The sequence below is a fragment of the Lathamus discolor genome, chromosome 1, assembly GCF_037157495.1.
Source record: "Lathamus discolor isolate bLatDis1 chromosome 1, bLatDis1.hap1, whole genome shotgun sequence".
NCBI lineage: Eukaryota > Metazoa > Chordata > Aves > Psittaciformes > Psittacidae > Lathamus > Lathamus discolor.
This window is the reverse complement of record NC_088884.1, coordinates 138,613,421-138,631,852: the sequence shown is the minus strand read 5'-3', so window position 1 is coordinate 138,631,852 and position 18,432 is coordinate 138,613,421. Positions and strand designations below refer to the sequence as shown.

At 40.8% G+C, this 18,432-nt stretch overlaps 1 protein-coding gene across 6 annotated transcripts in view; it reads right to left on the bottom strand.

Moving 5' to 3' along the window:
- The window catches only part of GABRG1 (gamma-aminobutyric acid type A receptor subunit gamma1), a 63,090-nt gene extending 47,532 nt beyond the window's left edge, over positions 1-15,558 (bottom strand). For 4 of the 6 annotated variants that reach the window (XM_065697924.1, XM_065697906.1, XM_065697916.1 and 1 more), the window contains exon 1: positions 15,153-15,558. In XM_065697924.1, coding sequence (XP_065553996.1) covers positions 15,153-15,244 — 92 coding nt within the window. In that variant the 5' untranslated portion in view covers positions 15,245-15,558. The remainder of the gene's footprint in view (positions 1-15,152) is intronic. The other 2 variants (XM_065697961.1, XM_065697944.1) reach the window with 1 other exon arrangement.
- Positions 15,559-18,432: the final 2,874 nt, after the last annotated feature.

The following is an 18,432-nucleotide window of genomic DNA, read 5'->3' as shown; positions in this document are numbered from 1 at the left end:
GGGAGTTTCATAAAGATAACTTAACATAAAAGACTCACAAATGCATAAAGATAACATAAAAGACTCACAAAGACCAGGGAAGAGATACTGTGGACATATAAATTTCTTGGAATTTGAACTACTAATCTTTGTCACAGTAAATAGGTTTGAACTACTCTGTTTCAAAGGTAGAAATCCCTGCAGATTTACCCTGTTGGCAAGATCAGCTGAGATGGTGCTATCAAGATCTAATAAAGGTTTCTAGACCATGTTCTTATTTTCATGCTGGAAAACATTTTCATGCTGAAAACATTTTCATGCTGGAAAACAAGATGGTTCAAAACTGTTGACTTTTTACCCAAGTTTCTGTGTGTCTCACATTGCAAAGAACAGTTTTATCTCCAGAAACTGGAATAGGGTAGAAGGAAAGGCAGAATAAAGCAAACGTCATTCCAAACCAGATAATGTCAAGTTCAGGTATGTTGTTCAAATACTTAGTGGCACGTTTACTCGGGCTGAGCAGCTTTCTGCTTCTTTGCAGTTAAAACAGATCTACAAACCCATTGAGATTAATGACAATTAACCACTCTAACAACAGCACTTTCCCCTCTCTCTCACAACCCCAGGAAGAAAGACAAACTTAATTGAAGAGGAATTCTTTTCCTTTCCATGTTTATGGAAAGGTTATATCACCACACACTGTTTCCATTTACTGTAAAATATGGGGGGGGGCGGGTGTCCAACAAAGTACACTCAGTAGGTCTTTTTCAGAACATCTTGAGACATGATGATTTAGAACAAAAATGTGACACAAACCATGAAAACATGTTTGTTCCATGGCACGATGCTAGTTTACGTCTATTACTGCAGGTATAATCCTGATTTTAATGATTTTATAAACAGGAAAGAGACCTTACTTCTTTACATGCTTGTTATTGTAACACTTCAGGTATAGCCTCATAAACTCAACAGTAAACTCCATGTATACAGTTAATAGTAATTGGGCAAAAAGTGCCCTAATTATGGTCTCTGTCCTTCAACTAATTGGAGACATTACCATGACTAATGACTAAATAAATCTTTTCAACACCATGATCATCTTCAGACTTTAATATCACAGGTCTTTGTTTAACTATGAGAAAAAACAATCAAATGAGCTGTAAGTTGCAATTAACATCAGTCAGGTTATGTAAGGCGTTGGGAAAAAAAAAAAAGGATACAGTAAGAGCTCCAACTGCTATTTGCATCATGCATATCAAAGTATTACACAGAGAAGTACACAGCATAGCATAGGTGGGAGTATTTAAAGCACAGCTAATAATCAATTTAGTTGACCATTCCCAGGCTCCTATTCCCACCCAACATACCCAAGGGTACTCAGTCCTCCAAGTGGAGTCAATGTATGGGGAAACGTAGACCTACGGAGAAGCAGTATAGACCGGGCAGGGAACCTTAGTTATCTCCACTGACACTTTATGCCTGTTCACAAGCAAATCAGTTAAGCCCTCAGTGGCCGTGAGGTATAACTGACCCTGCACAGTGGTCTTCTCTGTTTGGAGACAAAGTCAGCCTTCCATACAAGGAATACTCTAATAATCATTTAATAAATAAATCAGAAGGAAAGTCAGTGCTTCAGATAATTTCTATACTGAAAGAGCTGAAAGGAACACAGAATCATAGAACAGTTAGGAAAGGACCTTAAGATCAACCAGTTCCAACACTCCTGCCATGGGCAGGGATGTCTCACGCTAGACCACATTGCCCAAGGCTCTGTCCAGCCCGGCCTTGAACACTGCCGGGGATGGAGCACTCACAACTTCTTTGGGCAACCCATTCCAGTGCCTCACCACCCTCAGAGTAAAGAACTTCTTCCTTAGATTCAACCTGAATTTCCCTTGCATTTTTCTTTTTACCTTACACAGGCAAATGAAAATAATACTTGTTGTGTTAGTTCATTTAGCTGAACATCTTCTCCAACAGCAGCCAAAGCAGTTTCTTTGAGAGTTCTACTGATACAGGGGTAGGCAGAGAGACACTTACCTAAATCACAAAACATGCCTTAAGACAGCTGTTATTCTCTTCCTGTGCATCCCAGCATGCTGTATTAATGTTATTTGCCTAAGTGTAATATAATTTAAACTTTATTTTCCAGTACTTAAATTTCTCTCAACTTTCAGACAAAATGTTAATGTTTCCCAAATTATAAACAGGAGATCACTCTGTTAGCAACAATTCAGTTTCAGAGGTTTGTCAAAATACTGCATTTAACCAATGCTTCCTTAGAAGTCAGCTGAGACACACAAGGTTTCCACAGAAGGTTTACAACCAATCAGACATCTAACCAGTGACCAGCTTACTCCAGAACACTAAACATGGTATGTTTTCATGTGATAAAGATGTATATATTTCATGGCCCCATCAATAAGAGTTCAGAGGTCACCTGACCTAGACAAATTCCACTCATGAAAAACGGACATTAAAGCACTGCTGAAAACCAAAACAAGGTCACTGACATCCTAACATCCAGAGTCGACCTTTTTACAGAGGCTGGTGATGATTCCAATTCAGAAGCTAAAAAAGCAAGTACTTAGGCAAGTACTTGGTCATTTGACTAACAAGCATAAGGTGAGGCATACATGAAAATCTGAACTCTAGAAGGATAGCTAAGTTAGGCAGTGCCTGAATAAAAGAAAATTCCTTACAGAGAGAGCAAAATGCAGCTTCAGCATGTTAGGAATAAGTAATTACTCTTATGTCAGGAATTTAAAAGATTTACATATTTCCTTAGACATTCCTGGGATAAAACAAGGGCATCAGACAGACTGTAGTATCCTTCAGAACCTGAAAAAGGATTAGGACTTCTGCACATACTCAAATATTACTTCTTTCCAGTAGCAGCAACAGCAGCAGGACTACAGTAGTCATGACTGCTAGAATAGGACACAATTACATTTTTCATCAAAAGATTCTCTTGAAAGCTTACTTCCATTGCTAGCTATCAGTAGCTCTCAAGATTATCTTCCAAACTTGATGGTTGACTTCATACTCATCAGTTCTATTACATTTCTGCAGAAATGAACTCTCTTTTGCATTTCTTCATCAGCTTATTCACTGATACACTATTCATCTCAGAAAATCATGGGAAAATAAGTGTAACTGCAAGCAAACAAATGCAGCTACTGAAAATATGCCTACAGAAAGCATTACTTGCTCTTCTGAATCCTGTGTGATACAGTCACTCATTTTGCATTCCTTCATTTTCATCCTTGCTAAACCTGTTTAGACACTGTTGACAAAAATCTTTTTGCTCTTCCCCCCCCCACCCATTCCACCTCAGGTGATTTTACCAATCTATCTCCCTCTCCTTCTGCCTCGCCAGACTTTGGCATATTCTTTTGTGTGTCAAAATGTATCTCTCCTACTGAAGTATGTTTGACATATTCCCTACATCTTTCGTCCATCATACTACACATACTTTTAGGTTGATTCTTCCTGATACATTTTGTCTTGTGCTCTTCGCTTTCTCTAAACTCACTATTTGTCTGGCTATTTATAATTTTCTGCCCTGTTTCCTCTTTCCCTTCTCCTTCCTGAGTTTTTACTGAATGGATGAACCTGGACCTTAAGTCAGCAGTAAAATTAGTAGGGGAAAGTATGGAAAAATTAGAAATTCTTATACAGAAAGAAACATCAGAGTTTTAGGGCAAGTTACATAAAGAAGTTCACTTAGTATTTAATAAGTAAAGCTTTGTTAGAAGAAAAAAAAAAGAACAATTATAGCACTAACAGAATTAAAGCAGGTACCCTGGCTGTTCATTCCCTGTAACAGTGTTGCCTGCATAGCTGAGTGTTTAGACTATCAAACTTGTGATATCTTAATACATAGCACAAGCATCAGGTGTTCAAGATCTTTCGAGTCATCACCGCTTTGAAGTACACCTCTGAAAGGTATGAAACATTTTCTCCCACACACAATAACTTCAGTACAATTAATTTTAATCCCAGTAAGACCTTCACTTAAAAGCATTATCACATTTCTTATAAAATGATCTTCAACATCTCTGTGATACTAATATAATAAAAACTAATCCAAAGAGAAACTGCTGAATAATATAACCATATATAACAATATAACTCTGAATACTTGACAAAAGCACAACCTGCAAAGAACTTTTATAGAAATGTGAATTTTTAATGTTAAGAACAACAGGTATTCCAGTACAATAATTTTGTTCTGAGAGCCACACAAATTGCTTTTCTCCAAGTCAACTTTCAGATAACCCCACATATGATTTGAAAGATATTGGTGAAATTTGTTATTAATTCAAATGTTTTTTAAAGATCTCAAAAAATTATCATCTGTACTTAAAGCATCAGATATTCTTTATCCATCAGTCTTCTCATGTAGTGAAAGGAAGACTTGGATGACTCAATATGAGTTAACCGCAAGCTTCGTTTATTGCAAGTCTTAACACCTATTTATATGGTTTCTAACTAGGTCACACATATTTTGTGAGATACAATGTAGCTTTCCAAGGACTCTTTTTATGGTTTCTAATCAGGTTATACATATTCTGCTAGATACAATGTAACTTTCCGAGGATGCTGTGTCCTTGGTGATGATTCGCTGTTCTGTCCTCCTCCTGGTCTTAAACCTGCTGATTGTGGTGTTTACCACATTCCTGCTCCACCAGCTGCAGCATATCTATGTGACCCTTTTTGACAAGCCAATCCCCCACATTCTCACACAATATAGAATTCATTTTCTCTCCTTGAAAGTTCATCCAAATATTAATATGCTCTGAGCACATAACTGCTGCCTCTACCCCTATCAAGTTGCAGTCTAGAAATCAATTAAAAATTTTCCTCTTCTCTATCTAAATACAGGTAATATTCTGTGCCAGTTCAGAGCTGCTGGATTCTCGGACATATTCACCTTGATTAGAACAGCGATTTTTTTTTTGACCATCTTAGTAAAAATAGCTCTTTTCCTCCAATATGTGATCACAAAAATATTCTTCCACTTCTGTAAATCTGATGGAGGTAACTACCTGTTTCTGCATCCCTCTTTTATGCTATACAATAGAGAACAAGAACCTTGCACAAGATAGCAAATCCTACTTAAAAAAATAAATAAATAAATTGGAAAAACAAACAAGCTGATTCCTGACGTTTTCCACAGATTCATACAATTTAGAAGGGATCTTGTGAAGTTGACTTCTACTCACAGGAGGGCAATACAGAATTCAGACCAGGATGATTAGAGCTTTCTCCCAACTGGTCTTTGAAAATTCCAAGGACAGGGATCCCACAACCTCACTGGACAACTTATTCCACTGTTTAACTCTCCTCACCGTGAATTTTTTTCTTTATACCCAGTTGGAATTTCCCCTGTTGCAATTCATCACCATTATTCCTCATCCTCTTACCATGCACCACCTCAAAGAGTCCACCTCTGTCTTCTTGACTATCTCTCTGTTAAGTGATGGGGGATACTGTTGGGTCCCCCAAAAAGCCATTTCTTCTCCAGGCTGAACAGCCCTCTCCTCACAGGGCAAGTGCTCCAGCCTGATCAGTTTGGTAACCCTCTGCTGAGCCACCTCCAGTTTAAACCCAAGACTGAATGCAGTACCTACACGCAGTTTCACAAGTGCTGAGCAGAGGGAGGCGATCACTTCCCTTAACCTTCTCAGCATGCACTTGGTCACACAGACCAGGAGACTGCAGCTCAGGTGCCATGCTGTCCTCCAGGAACTCCAGGTCCCTTTTGGCAGAGCTGCTCCCCTGCCAGCTTATCCCCAGTCCATATTGCTGCGGGAGCCTTCCTGCCCAGCTGCAGGACATGGCACTCATCATTGATGCATTTTATAACATCCCTGTCAACCAAACCCCACAGCTCCCTCAGAACAGCAACCTTGCCTACAAACACACAAACTTGGTAAAAACAATCTTTCAATACGGGGAAAAAAGTATGTCTTCCGGAAAAGCTACACTAATATCATTATTCCTGTTGCCCTGAGCAGTTTTCGCTCCACAGCAGACAAGTGAGGAAATAGGACACACTTTTCACTCCTCTTTTTTCACATCAATTATTCCACATTCTGATTGCAAACTTGCAGAATGTGTGGCGTGTTATTTGTTTTAGCTTACAAGAAGTGGGTACTATATTGATTGTAACACCCACATTCACAGTGTAAGTACACCTCTCCCTGTTCCGAGAAAATCATTACTACAATATCTTAAAACACATCTTGCCTAGGAAAGTACTTGAAAGTCCCCATTATCTTCAGTATGCCCTTCCTTTTTTCTAGTACAAACTTTTCTAATTCTAGCTGAAAAATTATTACGGGCCCTTATGCCAACTATTTTTTAATCTTAAGAGATCAGGAGCATTTTGTCGTTGTAACATTTTTACATAAATATATCTTCTTCGACAAAATATCTTCTGAGGTAAGCCTTCCAGCTATTGCATGCAACAAAAAAAAAAAAAAAACCAAATTTATCAGGATATGGTAGTCCTTAGCATAATCCGTGCTGCCTTGACTGAAACTGAAGTATAAACCTTCTAAAATTCTTAGAGAGATTTATTTCAGATAGATTCTGAACAAAACCTAGAAATGTAAATTGGTAAATATTATCCTCTCAGTTGGTAAGTTTTACTTTCTTTGTGGGTTTTGGCCAGACCATGCAATCAAGTAATTAAAGTGTAAACAGCCATATTCCACTATTCATCCAGAGCACACAGCAGGAAATGAATGAAGATTCAGAGAAGAAAATAAAAAGAAAAAAATAATGATAGCAATTTATAGAGCCTAAGTAGATATAACTGAAAAGGGATAAATGGTATTAAATAAAGCACACAAATACCCTAAACTCCTAAGGAAGAGCATGATGATGCGAAGGCATAACCTCTCTGGATATCTGAAACATGTGCTAACCACCACGGTAGTATCAGATGTCCTGGGAGTTTCAGACTAGGATCATCACACAAAGACACACACACATAAATCAACATACCACATGTCAGCACCCCTCTCCAGAGACTGCAGATCTCTACACTTGACTGATGAAAGGTTAATTGTCGTCAAGTTCAGAATGGGCTGATACATTGTTAAGGGTTAAGTGCCTTGATCCAAGAAACACTTTCCATAGTGGAACTAGACTTAAATCTAACATAAATGAATTCTGAGAACCATAACCTCAATAAAAAGCAGCTAAGCTAATTAAATGCCATCCCACAGTCACAATAATATTCCTCAAATTGCAAAGTCAACTTTCAACTTTAAGTTTCTACCTTAAAATTTCACCAGCATCTCAAGAAATACATAAAGTTAGCTCTCCTTAATAAGACATTTTTGGTTATTTATGCTGCTGCTATTTCAACATACTCACACGAACATTTGTTCTAACCCAATTCATTGCATACTTCCTGCAAAATCTTCAGGTAAATAGTAATCTACTGCAGCCCTTCATAAAAACAAGCTTATTTGAAATACTTCCAACTTCTAGTACACATGTAAACAGGAGCTTAAGAAGTATGTATAGACAGAATTAGCAACAAAACCAGAAACTTGCACTGAACTATGCACCATAATTGTGACATGCAGGTGAATCTGGCTTAAAATCATAGGAAAAAACATATAACTACAATAACAAGGCAATGACAAGAAGAGAAGTATCACTGTGGTCAATGGCTCAATGTCCAGCTGGAGACCAGTAACGAGTGGTGTCCCTCAGGGATCGGTGTTGGGACCGGTCTTGTTCAACATCTTTGTCACTGACATGGACAGTGAGATTGAGTGCACCCTCAGCAAGTTTGCCAATGACACCAAGCTGTGTGGTCCGGTTGATACACTGGAGAGAAGGAATGCCATCCAGAGGGATCTTGACACGCTTGTGAGGTGGGCTGATGCCAACCTCATGAAGTTTAACCATGCCAAGTGCAAGGTCCTACACCGGGGTTGGAGCAATCCCAGGCACAGCTACAGGCTGGGCAGAGAAGAGATCCAGAGCAGCGCTGTGGAGAATGACTTGAGGTGTTGGTCAATGAGAAAATGAACATGAGCCAGCTTCAGTGTGTGCTTGCAGCCCAGAAAGCCAACCATATCCTGGGCTGCATCAAAAGGAGCGTGAACCAGCAGGTCAAAAGAGGTCATCCTGCCCCTCTGCTCTTGTGAGATCTCACCTGGAGTACTGTGTGCAGTTCTGGTGTCCTCAACATAAAAAGGACATGGAACTGTTGGAACAAGTCCAGAGGAGGGCCATGAGGATGATCAGGGGACTGGAGCACCTCCCATATGAAGACAGGCTGAGAAAGTTGGGCTGTTCAGCCTGGAGAAAAGAAGGCTGCATGGAGACCTCACAGCAGCCTTCCAGTATCTGAAGGGGGTCTACAATGATACCGGAGAGGGACTCTTCATTAGGGACTGTAGTGACAGGACAAGGGGTAATGGGTTAAAACTTAAACAGGGGAACTTTAGATTGGATATAAGGAGGAAGTCCTTTCCTGTTAGGGTGGTGAGGCACTGGAATGGGTTGCCCAAGGAAGCTGTGAATGCTCCATCCCTGGCAGTGTTCAAGGCCAGGTTGGACGAAGCCTTGGGTGAGATGGTTTAGTGGCAGGTATCCCTGCCCATGGCAAGGGGGTTGGAACTAGATGATCTTTAAGGTCCTTTCCAACCCTAACCATTCTATGATTCTATGGTTCTACGAATGAGTTCTGCTGAAATTCTAGTCTAGCTGTCATTAAACCATATGTACTAATCTAAATGTCAATGATATTAGTGAGTAATTGTACAAAGAGGTGAATATAGTCTGTAAGGGCTAATGTAAATACCTAAACCATGTAATAAAGAGCTTGCTCACTCTCTCTGCAAGTGAAATCTGTCTTCTCCACTGTAATTTATTGTGTATTAAATATAACATACATCTTTCACAACAGGAGTATTCCACCTCTTGTCATATAACTAAAATTTATGGCTGTCAAAGTTGTTCCCTGCTGGATGGAACCTCCAGGCCATCAGCTGCATGGCCTTAAAATGGTAAGATTCACAGCTCATCTGCAGAAGGTCCCATACAGTCCAGTGGCACTCAATGGCTGGCTGATGGTGAGGTCAAGTACCTTTCTTGTCCAGGGAAAACACTGAGGTTACTTTATCTTTAAAACAACTATATCTCTTGTTCTGCCATGTAACTACGGCATTGAACAAAGAAGAAAAAAGTTGTCATGACTTACAATGACAGCCACTTAAATTAATACTTAATACTATAACCTAATGTAAATTTCATCAATCCAAACTTTATTCTGAAAGATATATTGGACCATAATATTAAATTAGTAAGAATAATACTACTTAATACCTCATGGTATACTGCCTTAAATAAGAAGAAAACCATATTAAATGAAAGAACTAATGATCTATTTAAGACCTCAAATAATTTTACCCAAAGGGATGGATCTCAGGTTACCTTATCTCTTTCCTTATTTACTATGTCCGTCTGTCTTCCTGAAAATAAAAAAAGCAACTGCATATAAATGTAGAAACACAGAATTAGCCATTCGCACCCTACCAGAGATGAATGCAGTGACATGGAAAACAATTTGAGGATCAAGGCAGAAAGCAAAAAGAAATTGAGGTACAGCAGAGCAGTACCAGAGCTAATACTGGGATAGATTATCTCAGTATTATGAAGTAGTAGTAGGGAAGTAATATGCAATATCTGCCATTAATTAGGCTAATATTTATATAATCTACCCATTTTTGAGGTCTGTTCTTCAAAGAAAAACTTGAAAGGGTTTACAAAATGGTTAAAGAATTCAGTATTTTCTGAAGAAACATAAGTAGCTCACTCAGTTTACTTTTCTAAAAGGAAAATGTAAGCTGTTGATCAAGTTGCATCTTAAACTACAATATACCAAGGAAATACTTCTAGTAATAGTTAGTATAATTGTAGTATGAATAAATCCAATTTAATGGGAATTTCCACTTTGTGCAGAGTATCTCCAATAGTGACACATTTGTATAAAACTTTCATTTTGGACTAGATTATTTATCCTGCAACAACTGCTAGGCATACAACTGCACTGCAGCTTCTCATTTCCAAGAGGTGAGGAGGTTTCTCTGAGCAAGTAATCTACAACATATTATGAAAGACTAATCTGGAAAGAGAAAGGCAGCATCAGGATGGTTTGCAACCAAACTGCTGATTTTTTGTGAGAATTTTCAGGATTCATTTGAGGTGCTCTGAGCTCGTGTCAAGGCAAAACTTGGCAGAGGCATGTAAGGGCAAGGAAGAGTTCTGATGACATCTGCCCTGTTAAAGAGCAGATGGCTGAAGACCACAGTCCACTCCTTAAGAGCAGCGACAGCAATGGTCTGCACCCTGAGACTGCCCTGCACAAACCAGAGATACAAAACAAGACCTGGATTTCCCCATGAAGAGATGGGAAATGGGATCCAACAGCTGAGCCAGCTGTAGCAGGTGGTACTGAGGAAAAAAATACACTTTTTCAGCCAGCAGAAGGCAGGAGATCCACTGGCTAGAAGCCAGAGAAACCTCAGGCTAGAAATACTGTACAATAGTTCTATGCAGGGGCTTAGAACAGTTATACTGAAGCAATAAACCTGACGCACAAGCCAGGGTAAAATCTCCAATTTTGTTTATTCTGATAACAGACTGATTATCACAACAGATCCTACTGACTGGAACATCCACCAATGAAAACATGTTTTAGAAACTATTTCTTTCCATCTTTGTCATAACACTTCAGATTTTCCTCTTCTTTGAAGAAGGTTCTGTTCTGGTCAATTCACGATGACCTTTCTAGTCTCTCCAGTTACTTCCAATAGTTCAGTTTTGTTGCATGATTTACCATTTTAAGTTTAGATATGTAGATCAAGTTTTTACACAAGCCAGTAGGCCACTGAACTCACCACACTATTTTCAGTGTTATTAAAAGCCTTTGCATGTGTAAAAAATGCAAAATTGGGACTTCCATGTCATCTCCAGGTTAATTCAATTGCATGTGAATTTCTCCTTACAAAATATTACCATTCAGAGAAATGGTGAAGGAATAAAAGTTAGTGTTACTGTCATCAACCATCATTTGAAAGGTTCCTGACAGTATGCTGATATTCATACTGTCATTTATAATTACCACTTTCTCTCTACTGCTTTTTACCAAATAAGTTATGATACTGTTATTTTACCAAAGTACAAGCTCCATGGAGTATGTGGTGCAAGAAAGGGCTATAGAGTTAACTAAAGTTCTAGTACTCTTCTTTTGTAAGTGGCACTGCTAAAATGGTTCTTTACCCATCTTAGGAGATGCTCACATTTGATCGTCTGCAAGTTCAACATTCATGGCTTTTTTAGCGTGTATATATATGTACATATATGACAGTACAAACCAAGGCAGCTCACCTTCAAAAAGTGCATATGCCACATCCATTTAAGTAGTCCTACCTACTGGCCATAGAAGCTAGGTGTTGCATTCTAACCAGATTATCACAATTCTTCTACAGCTTTGAAGAAAAAAACATAAATCCCCCAATCGCCTGGTAACTTAGACTGCAGCCAGACTTACGTATCCAGAAAAAAAGTTGATCGAAGTCAACAAGTGCTCATCTATAGTTCAGGCTGTTCAGCCTGGAGAAGAGAAGGCTGTGTGGAGACCTCACAGCAGCCTTCCAGTATCTGAAGGGGGCCTGTAGGGATGCTGGGGAGGGACTCTTCATCAGGGAATGTAGTGACAGGACAAGGGGTAACAGGTTAAAACTTAAAGAGGGGAAGTTTAGATTGGATATAAGGAGGAAGTTCTTTCCTGTTAGGGTGGTGAGGCACTGGAATGGGTTGCCCAGGGAGGTTGTTAATGCTCCATCCATGGCAGTGTTCCAGGTCAGGTTGGACGAAGCCTTGGGTGAGATGGTTTAGTGTGAGGTGTCCCTGCCCATGGCAGGGGGGTTGGAACTAGATGATCTTAAGGTCCTTTCCAACCCTAACTATTCTATGATTCTATGATTCTATAACCTTTCTATCCAGCTCAGAAAGGCTTGAATTGGTAGCAAGCACCCTTGATACCTCTTATTAAATATCAGGCATATTTAACAAGGATAAAGTTAAAATTAGTTGAAAATGTAATTCAATTCTCTGTAAGAGCCCTTTTTCTAATGGACTGCCATGGCCTGAAGGCATTTCCTTTGAATCCATTGTAAGAAAGTTATGTGCAAAGAATATAAGCATTTCTCAATATTTACGTCTCATTAAACTTTACAGTAACAAAAGAAAATATTAATAAACTTTAAAAAAAAACAAACTGCATTTTAAAGCACTGGCACTGCTAAATTACAAGTTATTCACTGTCACATGGGAACAACGCATGTAAGAGTGAGGATAATAATGAATAAATATCACAGATGTTCAAACGAAACAGTAAATCACTACTATTAAGCACGAAGAAACCCATGCTGTTATGACAGGCTTAACTCTCATCCAGGAATTCATATGAGAAGAAAACGGAGGCCATATTATGTAAGTATTTACCTAACAGATACTTTGAAATTAAAAAGAAAATATTAACATTTGCACCTGCTGACAGTTACACTGCAATGGATCATTTATAACTGCTTTTTAGAACATCAGGTAACAAAACTAAAAAGAAGATACGGCCAAAAATTAAGTTAAGCTTACAATATACTACTAGGGATGCTGACCAGTACATACTACTTAAAGCAGTATAAACTAGAAGAAATGTTATAGTTACGCTGCACCTGTATGGTTAGAATTAAGGGAATAAAATTAATTATATTGTCAGCTCTTATGCTCTCCCTATGAATTATTTGTTTAGTGGAGTTAAACAAGAATAATGGCTTTGCTGAACATTCAGGACTGAAGTGACTGCTTGCTAACTACTCTTTTCCGGCACAGACCTTGTAGAAAGGCTCACAGTCCAGTTTCTGCTACGGAAGTGATGTCAACTATGGACAAAAAAAACAAAACCCAGTCCTTCAACATACTGTCTCACTAACTGACAGCATTCAATATTCTGTTCTGTTTGTGCTGCATGTGCACAACTGGGGAAGACAACTGGTTTATGGGACAAAGTTCAACTGCAGTCAATGCCTCTGGTGAAGTTCAGTCTAATGTCACACTACAGGTTTGGGGCAGTACATTAAAAGGATAAACTCTTGGTTGGACTCAACTTTCAATACGCTTGCTTAGGCGCTAGTTCCATGTGTTAAGTAACTTTACTCATACTCCACACAAGGTACTTTGTGTATAAACGCATTCTAGCAATTTGCAACCTTTTAAAAGTATGTGTTGAAAAGGAGGGTTGGCTCCTGCAAGATGTTTTTAGAGAAAAAACAAAAACAGAATCACAGAATTGGTGCAATATGGTCTATTCTTGAGAAAAGCATTACTTCTGTGTTTTAGTTTGAACATCAAGGAAAAGCTTGGGCTGAAACTACAGAAAGGCATTGAAAAAAATCAGAAAAATAGCATTTCCATCTGACTTTGTGGCCAGCTGCTAAAGGGCACTAGAGCTTCTGAGCTCTCTGTGAACACCCCTGAGTTGTAATGCACTACATACCAGAGAATCAGCATCTGAAAAACATCATGGTCACTTAGAAAAAAAACCAAAAAAAAACAGCAAAAGAGAAAAATCTCTCTACCACCATTTTCCAATGTAGCTTCTGAACGAAAGGCAAGCCAGAAAACAGTTGATTCAGATATACAAATGTTTATACCAAAGATTCCATTTTATCTGAGCTGTTCTGGAATACACATTAAAATAATGCAAGTAAGTCAGCTCTTTTTCTTACTGAAGACTTCTTATCAACTTATTTATGAATGCTACTGTTAATGAGATGCATACATAATAACTTACACCCAGTCCTGTAATCACAACCACACTTCAACAAACAAACAAAAATTATTTTTTCCCAGCCAGTCCTCCTCCTTTGTAACTAAGCCTTTGGACTGACAAATTAGCATTCATATTCTTTTTTCTCAAACCACTTGATAATTTCTTTCATACCTGAGGTACAATATGTTCATTAAGAAGCATTCTGAAGATGCACAGCTGCATTGGTATCATTTGCATCAATGCTTTTGAAAAATATTTCCGTAACATACTAAGGTTTTAAAAGACAAGAGAGATTAAGAAAAGTACAATCAGTAGTGTTCCTGACTAGGTTAACACAGCAGCCTTCTGAAGATGAGAGATGAGCTGAGATCAACACATACACACAGACTGATAAATCATCATTCAGTATGGGGAAGGGGTCTAGAGTACGATGGACTTACAAAAAATGTTATAATGCATTTTATGGTTGGGTTTTGGTTGGTTGTTGGGTTTTTTTGCCAGCCTTTTTATTACACAGTTGCATACCCTCTTTGAATGATAATTTAGTCTATCATTAAAAAGAAAGACACACTGAGCAACAGTCAAATGCTCTTTCAGAGCTGCTCTGTGATTTTTATGAGAGTATAACCTGTGGAATGGTTCACATTAGCTCTGAATTATTAATGGAGTTGAATGATCAGATTGCTCTTCGTTAAGTTATTATGGGTACTAATCATACATTTACACAGCGGTACCAAACTGTTGTTTCTCCAGAGTCCCCCGGATCAATTTTACAACTCTCCCTCAAAATTCCCGTTTTCCAACTTCTGGGACTTGAGCAGCTGCCCGGCACCGTCTCCCTCCCGAGGCTGCGGAGGCTCAAGGCGGTGCCGCGCAGCACGCCCCGCTGCACAGTCAGAAACTAACGGCACCGGGAGCACTGTTCCCCGCACCCGCCAGCACCGGCCCTTGGGCCAGGCCCTGCCGAGAAACCAGCAGCACCTCAGCCGCTCCCCAGCTAAGCTCCAGCCTTCCCCTCCCTGCGCCAAGCGGAGCCCGTGCTCACCAACTCGCACAGCGAACAAGTGGGATGCGGCTGAACTTTTACTTTGCCGGTGCCAGCTTCCCCCGCGGCCGCCCGCTGGAGCCGCCGTCGGAGCACCGGCACCTTATTGGGCTTTTTTTAAGTTTGGCTGCCGCGTAGCACGTCCCAGTCCCAGTCCCCGTCCCCTTCTCCTTCCCCCAGCCCGGGGCGCGATGCGCAGGTAGCGGAGACCAGGCGGGAGCGTGCTGGCGGTGCCGGTGCGGGGGTCCCCGCTGTACTCACCCGCTCCCCAGCCGCACGGTCAGCAGCAGCAGCAGCAGTCGGGCCCCGCGGCGGCGGCTCCAGCGGGGAGTGGGCCCCCCCCACGCATCCATGAGCGGGAAGGCGCTCTCCCGTCCCCGAGTTTTCTCCGGAGAGGCTGGGGAATAGCGACCCTGCCAATCCCACCGTTCTCCCCCCCCCCAGTGGCACACGGCAGGCAAAGGGAGGGGAAGGGGGAAATTAAATAAAAAATCAAGCACCCAAACAGGTAGGAAGCCACTCTACAAGGACCGAGCAACTCGCCCAATAGGCTCATCAGGTTGCTCCATAAATTATCCTAAAAATTGCTGGGCGAATCAATCCCTAGCAGAGGTGGAGCCTCGTTTACTAGAAGGGAAACATGCTTGGGAGAAAGGGAGGCATTGATTTGCTATTTTCTCCAAAGGGAGATAAATCTCATCTCTATACAAATATATAAATAAAATGTTAAATATGCATTTACATATATATGTGTTTGTATTTTTAAAGCTACTGAGAGAGTGGCTTGCAGTCTGAGAAGCAACCCCTAGACCCTGACAAACGGAGAGCCGCAGCCGGGAGGAGAAGCGTCGCGGGTTGTGCGCGGGCATCCGCGGGGACTACGCGGCCCCGCGTCCGGCACGACTGCGATTCTGACGAGGGCGGCACCAGCCGCGGGAAAGGGGGAACCCGCCGGCCCCTCGTCTGTCCCCAGGAGAAGGGGCCCACCCCTCCAGACATGGTCCCCAGAACTGTGCAGGAAGCAGGCGGCATGCTCGGTGCGCAAGTGCAACCGCGGGCTTTCCGCGCACCCTAGAAAGGAAAGTCGCGCAAGCCCGAAGGCTGAATGCTGCTCTGCGCGGCCGCGGAGCGCCCCCGGGGGGGGGAAGGGGGAAGAAAGCGGTCGGTGCACGGTGCTGCGTTATGAAGTGAAACGCGCCGGGGCTTGCTACAACGTGCAAATCGATTTATTTTTTTTTTTCCCCTCCTTTCCCCAGCCCTCTCCCCCCCCCTTCTCATTTCCCTCCTTGCTGCTCCCTTTTCCTGCCTCTTTCGGGAATCCGACGGGGGAAAACAGCCAAAAAAAAACCCCACACCTGAAACCTTACACCAAAACCAAACCCGAGGCACGAAAAGCATCCTCGGTGGAGGAGAGGGGCAGAGATTTCACGCTTGCAGCCGTCTCCCGCAGCGGCGGGGATCGGCGGTAACGTTCCGGCGGGACTAGCGCCTCAATAGAGCCTATGTCCTTGCACGGCTTCAGGGTTGCATGGCCCCTGAATCTCTCCCCGGCCCCGGCAATGTCCCGCCTGCAGCTCTCTATTGGGGAACTCCCAGAGTAACCTCTGCTATGTGATTCTCAGCATAAGGAGCAAACGTTTTATAGTCATCCTACTCATCGTCATTCTCTGAGTCAAGATGTATCTGCACAGAAATGTAAATAATTCCCCATTCAGTGGTTATTCTGACAAAAGGCAGTGTTTTGGTTTGGCTTCTCCTGCTTTACACATCTTCATCTGGTTTTATATGTACAGCTTATAGCTGTTTTAATGGTTAAAGGAACTTAACCACGCTTCAGAGAGCTGCAGTGCATTAAGTGAAAATTCAATGACTTGAAAATTAATAGCCAGTCCTGGGGGTACTGGCAGAAGGTAAAGGCACATATTAGTGTATGACCTGAGGTCTCTTTATTGGTGGATTAATACTGCAGGCAGCGTCCTATCATGATGGCAAAGACATGAGCTCAGAGGAGAGAATATGCATTTATTACAGAGTAAATGCACAAGTAGCTCCCCTGCTGCAGCTGGTGGCCCTGGCTCCAAGGAATATGACTGCTGTCCCCCTCAGCAAGAAAACAAGCACAGCCTGTTCCCAAGTCCCTTCCTCTCCAGAAGTCCTTTTGCCCTGAAAATAACCACACTTTATTATGAATCGAACTGTCAAATTGACCGCATTTTGCAAAATGTATACTGAACACTTCATATGCCTTTGCATTCTGATGTTTATGGAGCCATTAAAACTCTTTACTAGTCTATAAAATTTCATCCTGTCACTAAAATAAATTAAGCAATTAATATGAATACTGAGAAAGTTTGAGGCAAGAAGTTTAAGGGTACTTACAGGATTACAACACATCTTTATTCTACATGAGCAGCTTGGAGTATTGATTTATAAACATTTAATTTCACCCCTGTGTAGGTCCAGCGGCAAGCTAGCACTGAAAGAGGTGGAGGATTACAGCTAAAATAATAGGTAACATGGATACTGGGAAAATACATTTTTTCATTTGATTTTTCTGGGTTTAGAATACTATGGCTCATTAAAGTGCCATTGAAAAGAATTTAAAATAAAATTTGTACCTATGAGATTTCTCAAATGACCCAACATTATATCAGGACAAACCAGTTTCGGATAGTCCTAAATCTGAATTTTCCTTTTACTTTAATGTAAAAAATAGAATTCTACCCCTTACAAAACTAGAGAATGATTGTTTCCATTGGTAAGTAAAATACTTAAGGAAGCTTAGGTGTTAAAGTACTGAGAAGCAATCAGGATAGCTTGCTATCCTGTAAAAATAGTAAAACTTCTTTAACTACCAGAAGAAAACTTGAAGGACAATGAATCATCTCAAATTGTATGTGTTTCAAAGGAACAAAAGAAGCAATACAGGAAAACTGCAAAATGGAAAGGAAGACATTGAAGAAAAACAGAGGAAATTACCTACATGAGTGTCAAAAGGAGGAGATGCTGATCTAGGTGACAGTAAGTAACCAAGGCCTCCTGAAACTCATAAGCCACTTTGTACTGACACAGCTGACCTAACAACAATATTTATCAGTTAAAATCATCATCTTCTGCTGAGAGTAGGAGGGGTGTCTTTAAAAAAAAACAAAAACAAAGCACAGAGGTGAAGAAAGGGATCAGCAATGGCATTTCAGGCCTGCTAGGCATCGCCTCAGAAAGAGCAAATTAAACAATGTTAATGGGCAAGCAAAGCTGTAGGATTTAAACTGCTGTTTTTATTAAAGGGGCCCAGACCAGAACGGCTTCTGCAGAGAAAACCACTGCCTCTAACTTCTTCAGTCGTGGTTAATGAGTCTGTGAATAGAAGAACAGGGCTACATAATTCACTGTCTTTCAAACCCTTTTTAAGGCTATCAGTTATTTGCTAAAGGAGCTGCATAGTTAGGGGGTGAGTCGGACAGTAATGTCATATTTCAGAAACTGCTTGAGACTACTGTCAGAGTGGTTAACTTTCCATATTAAAAAGATGAATTCTGAG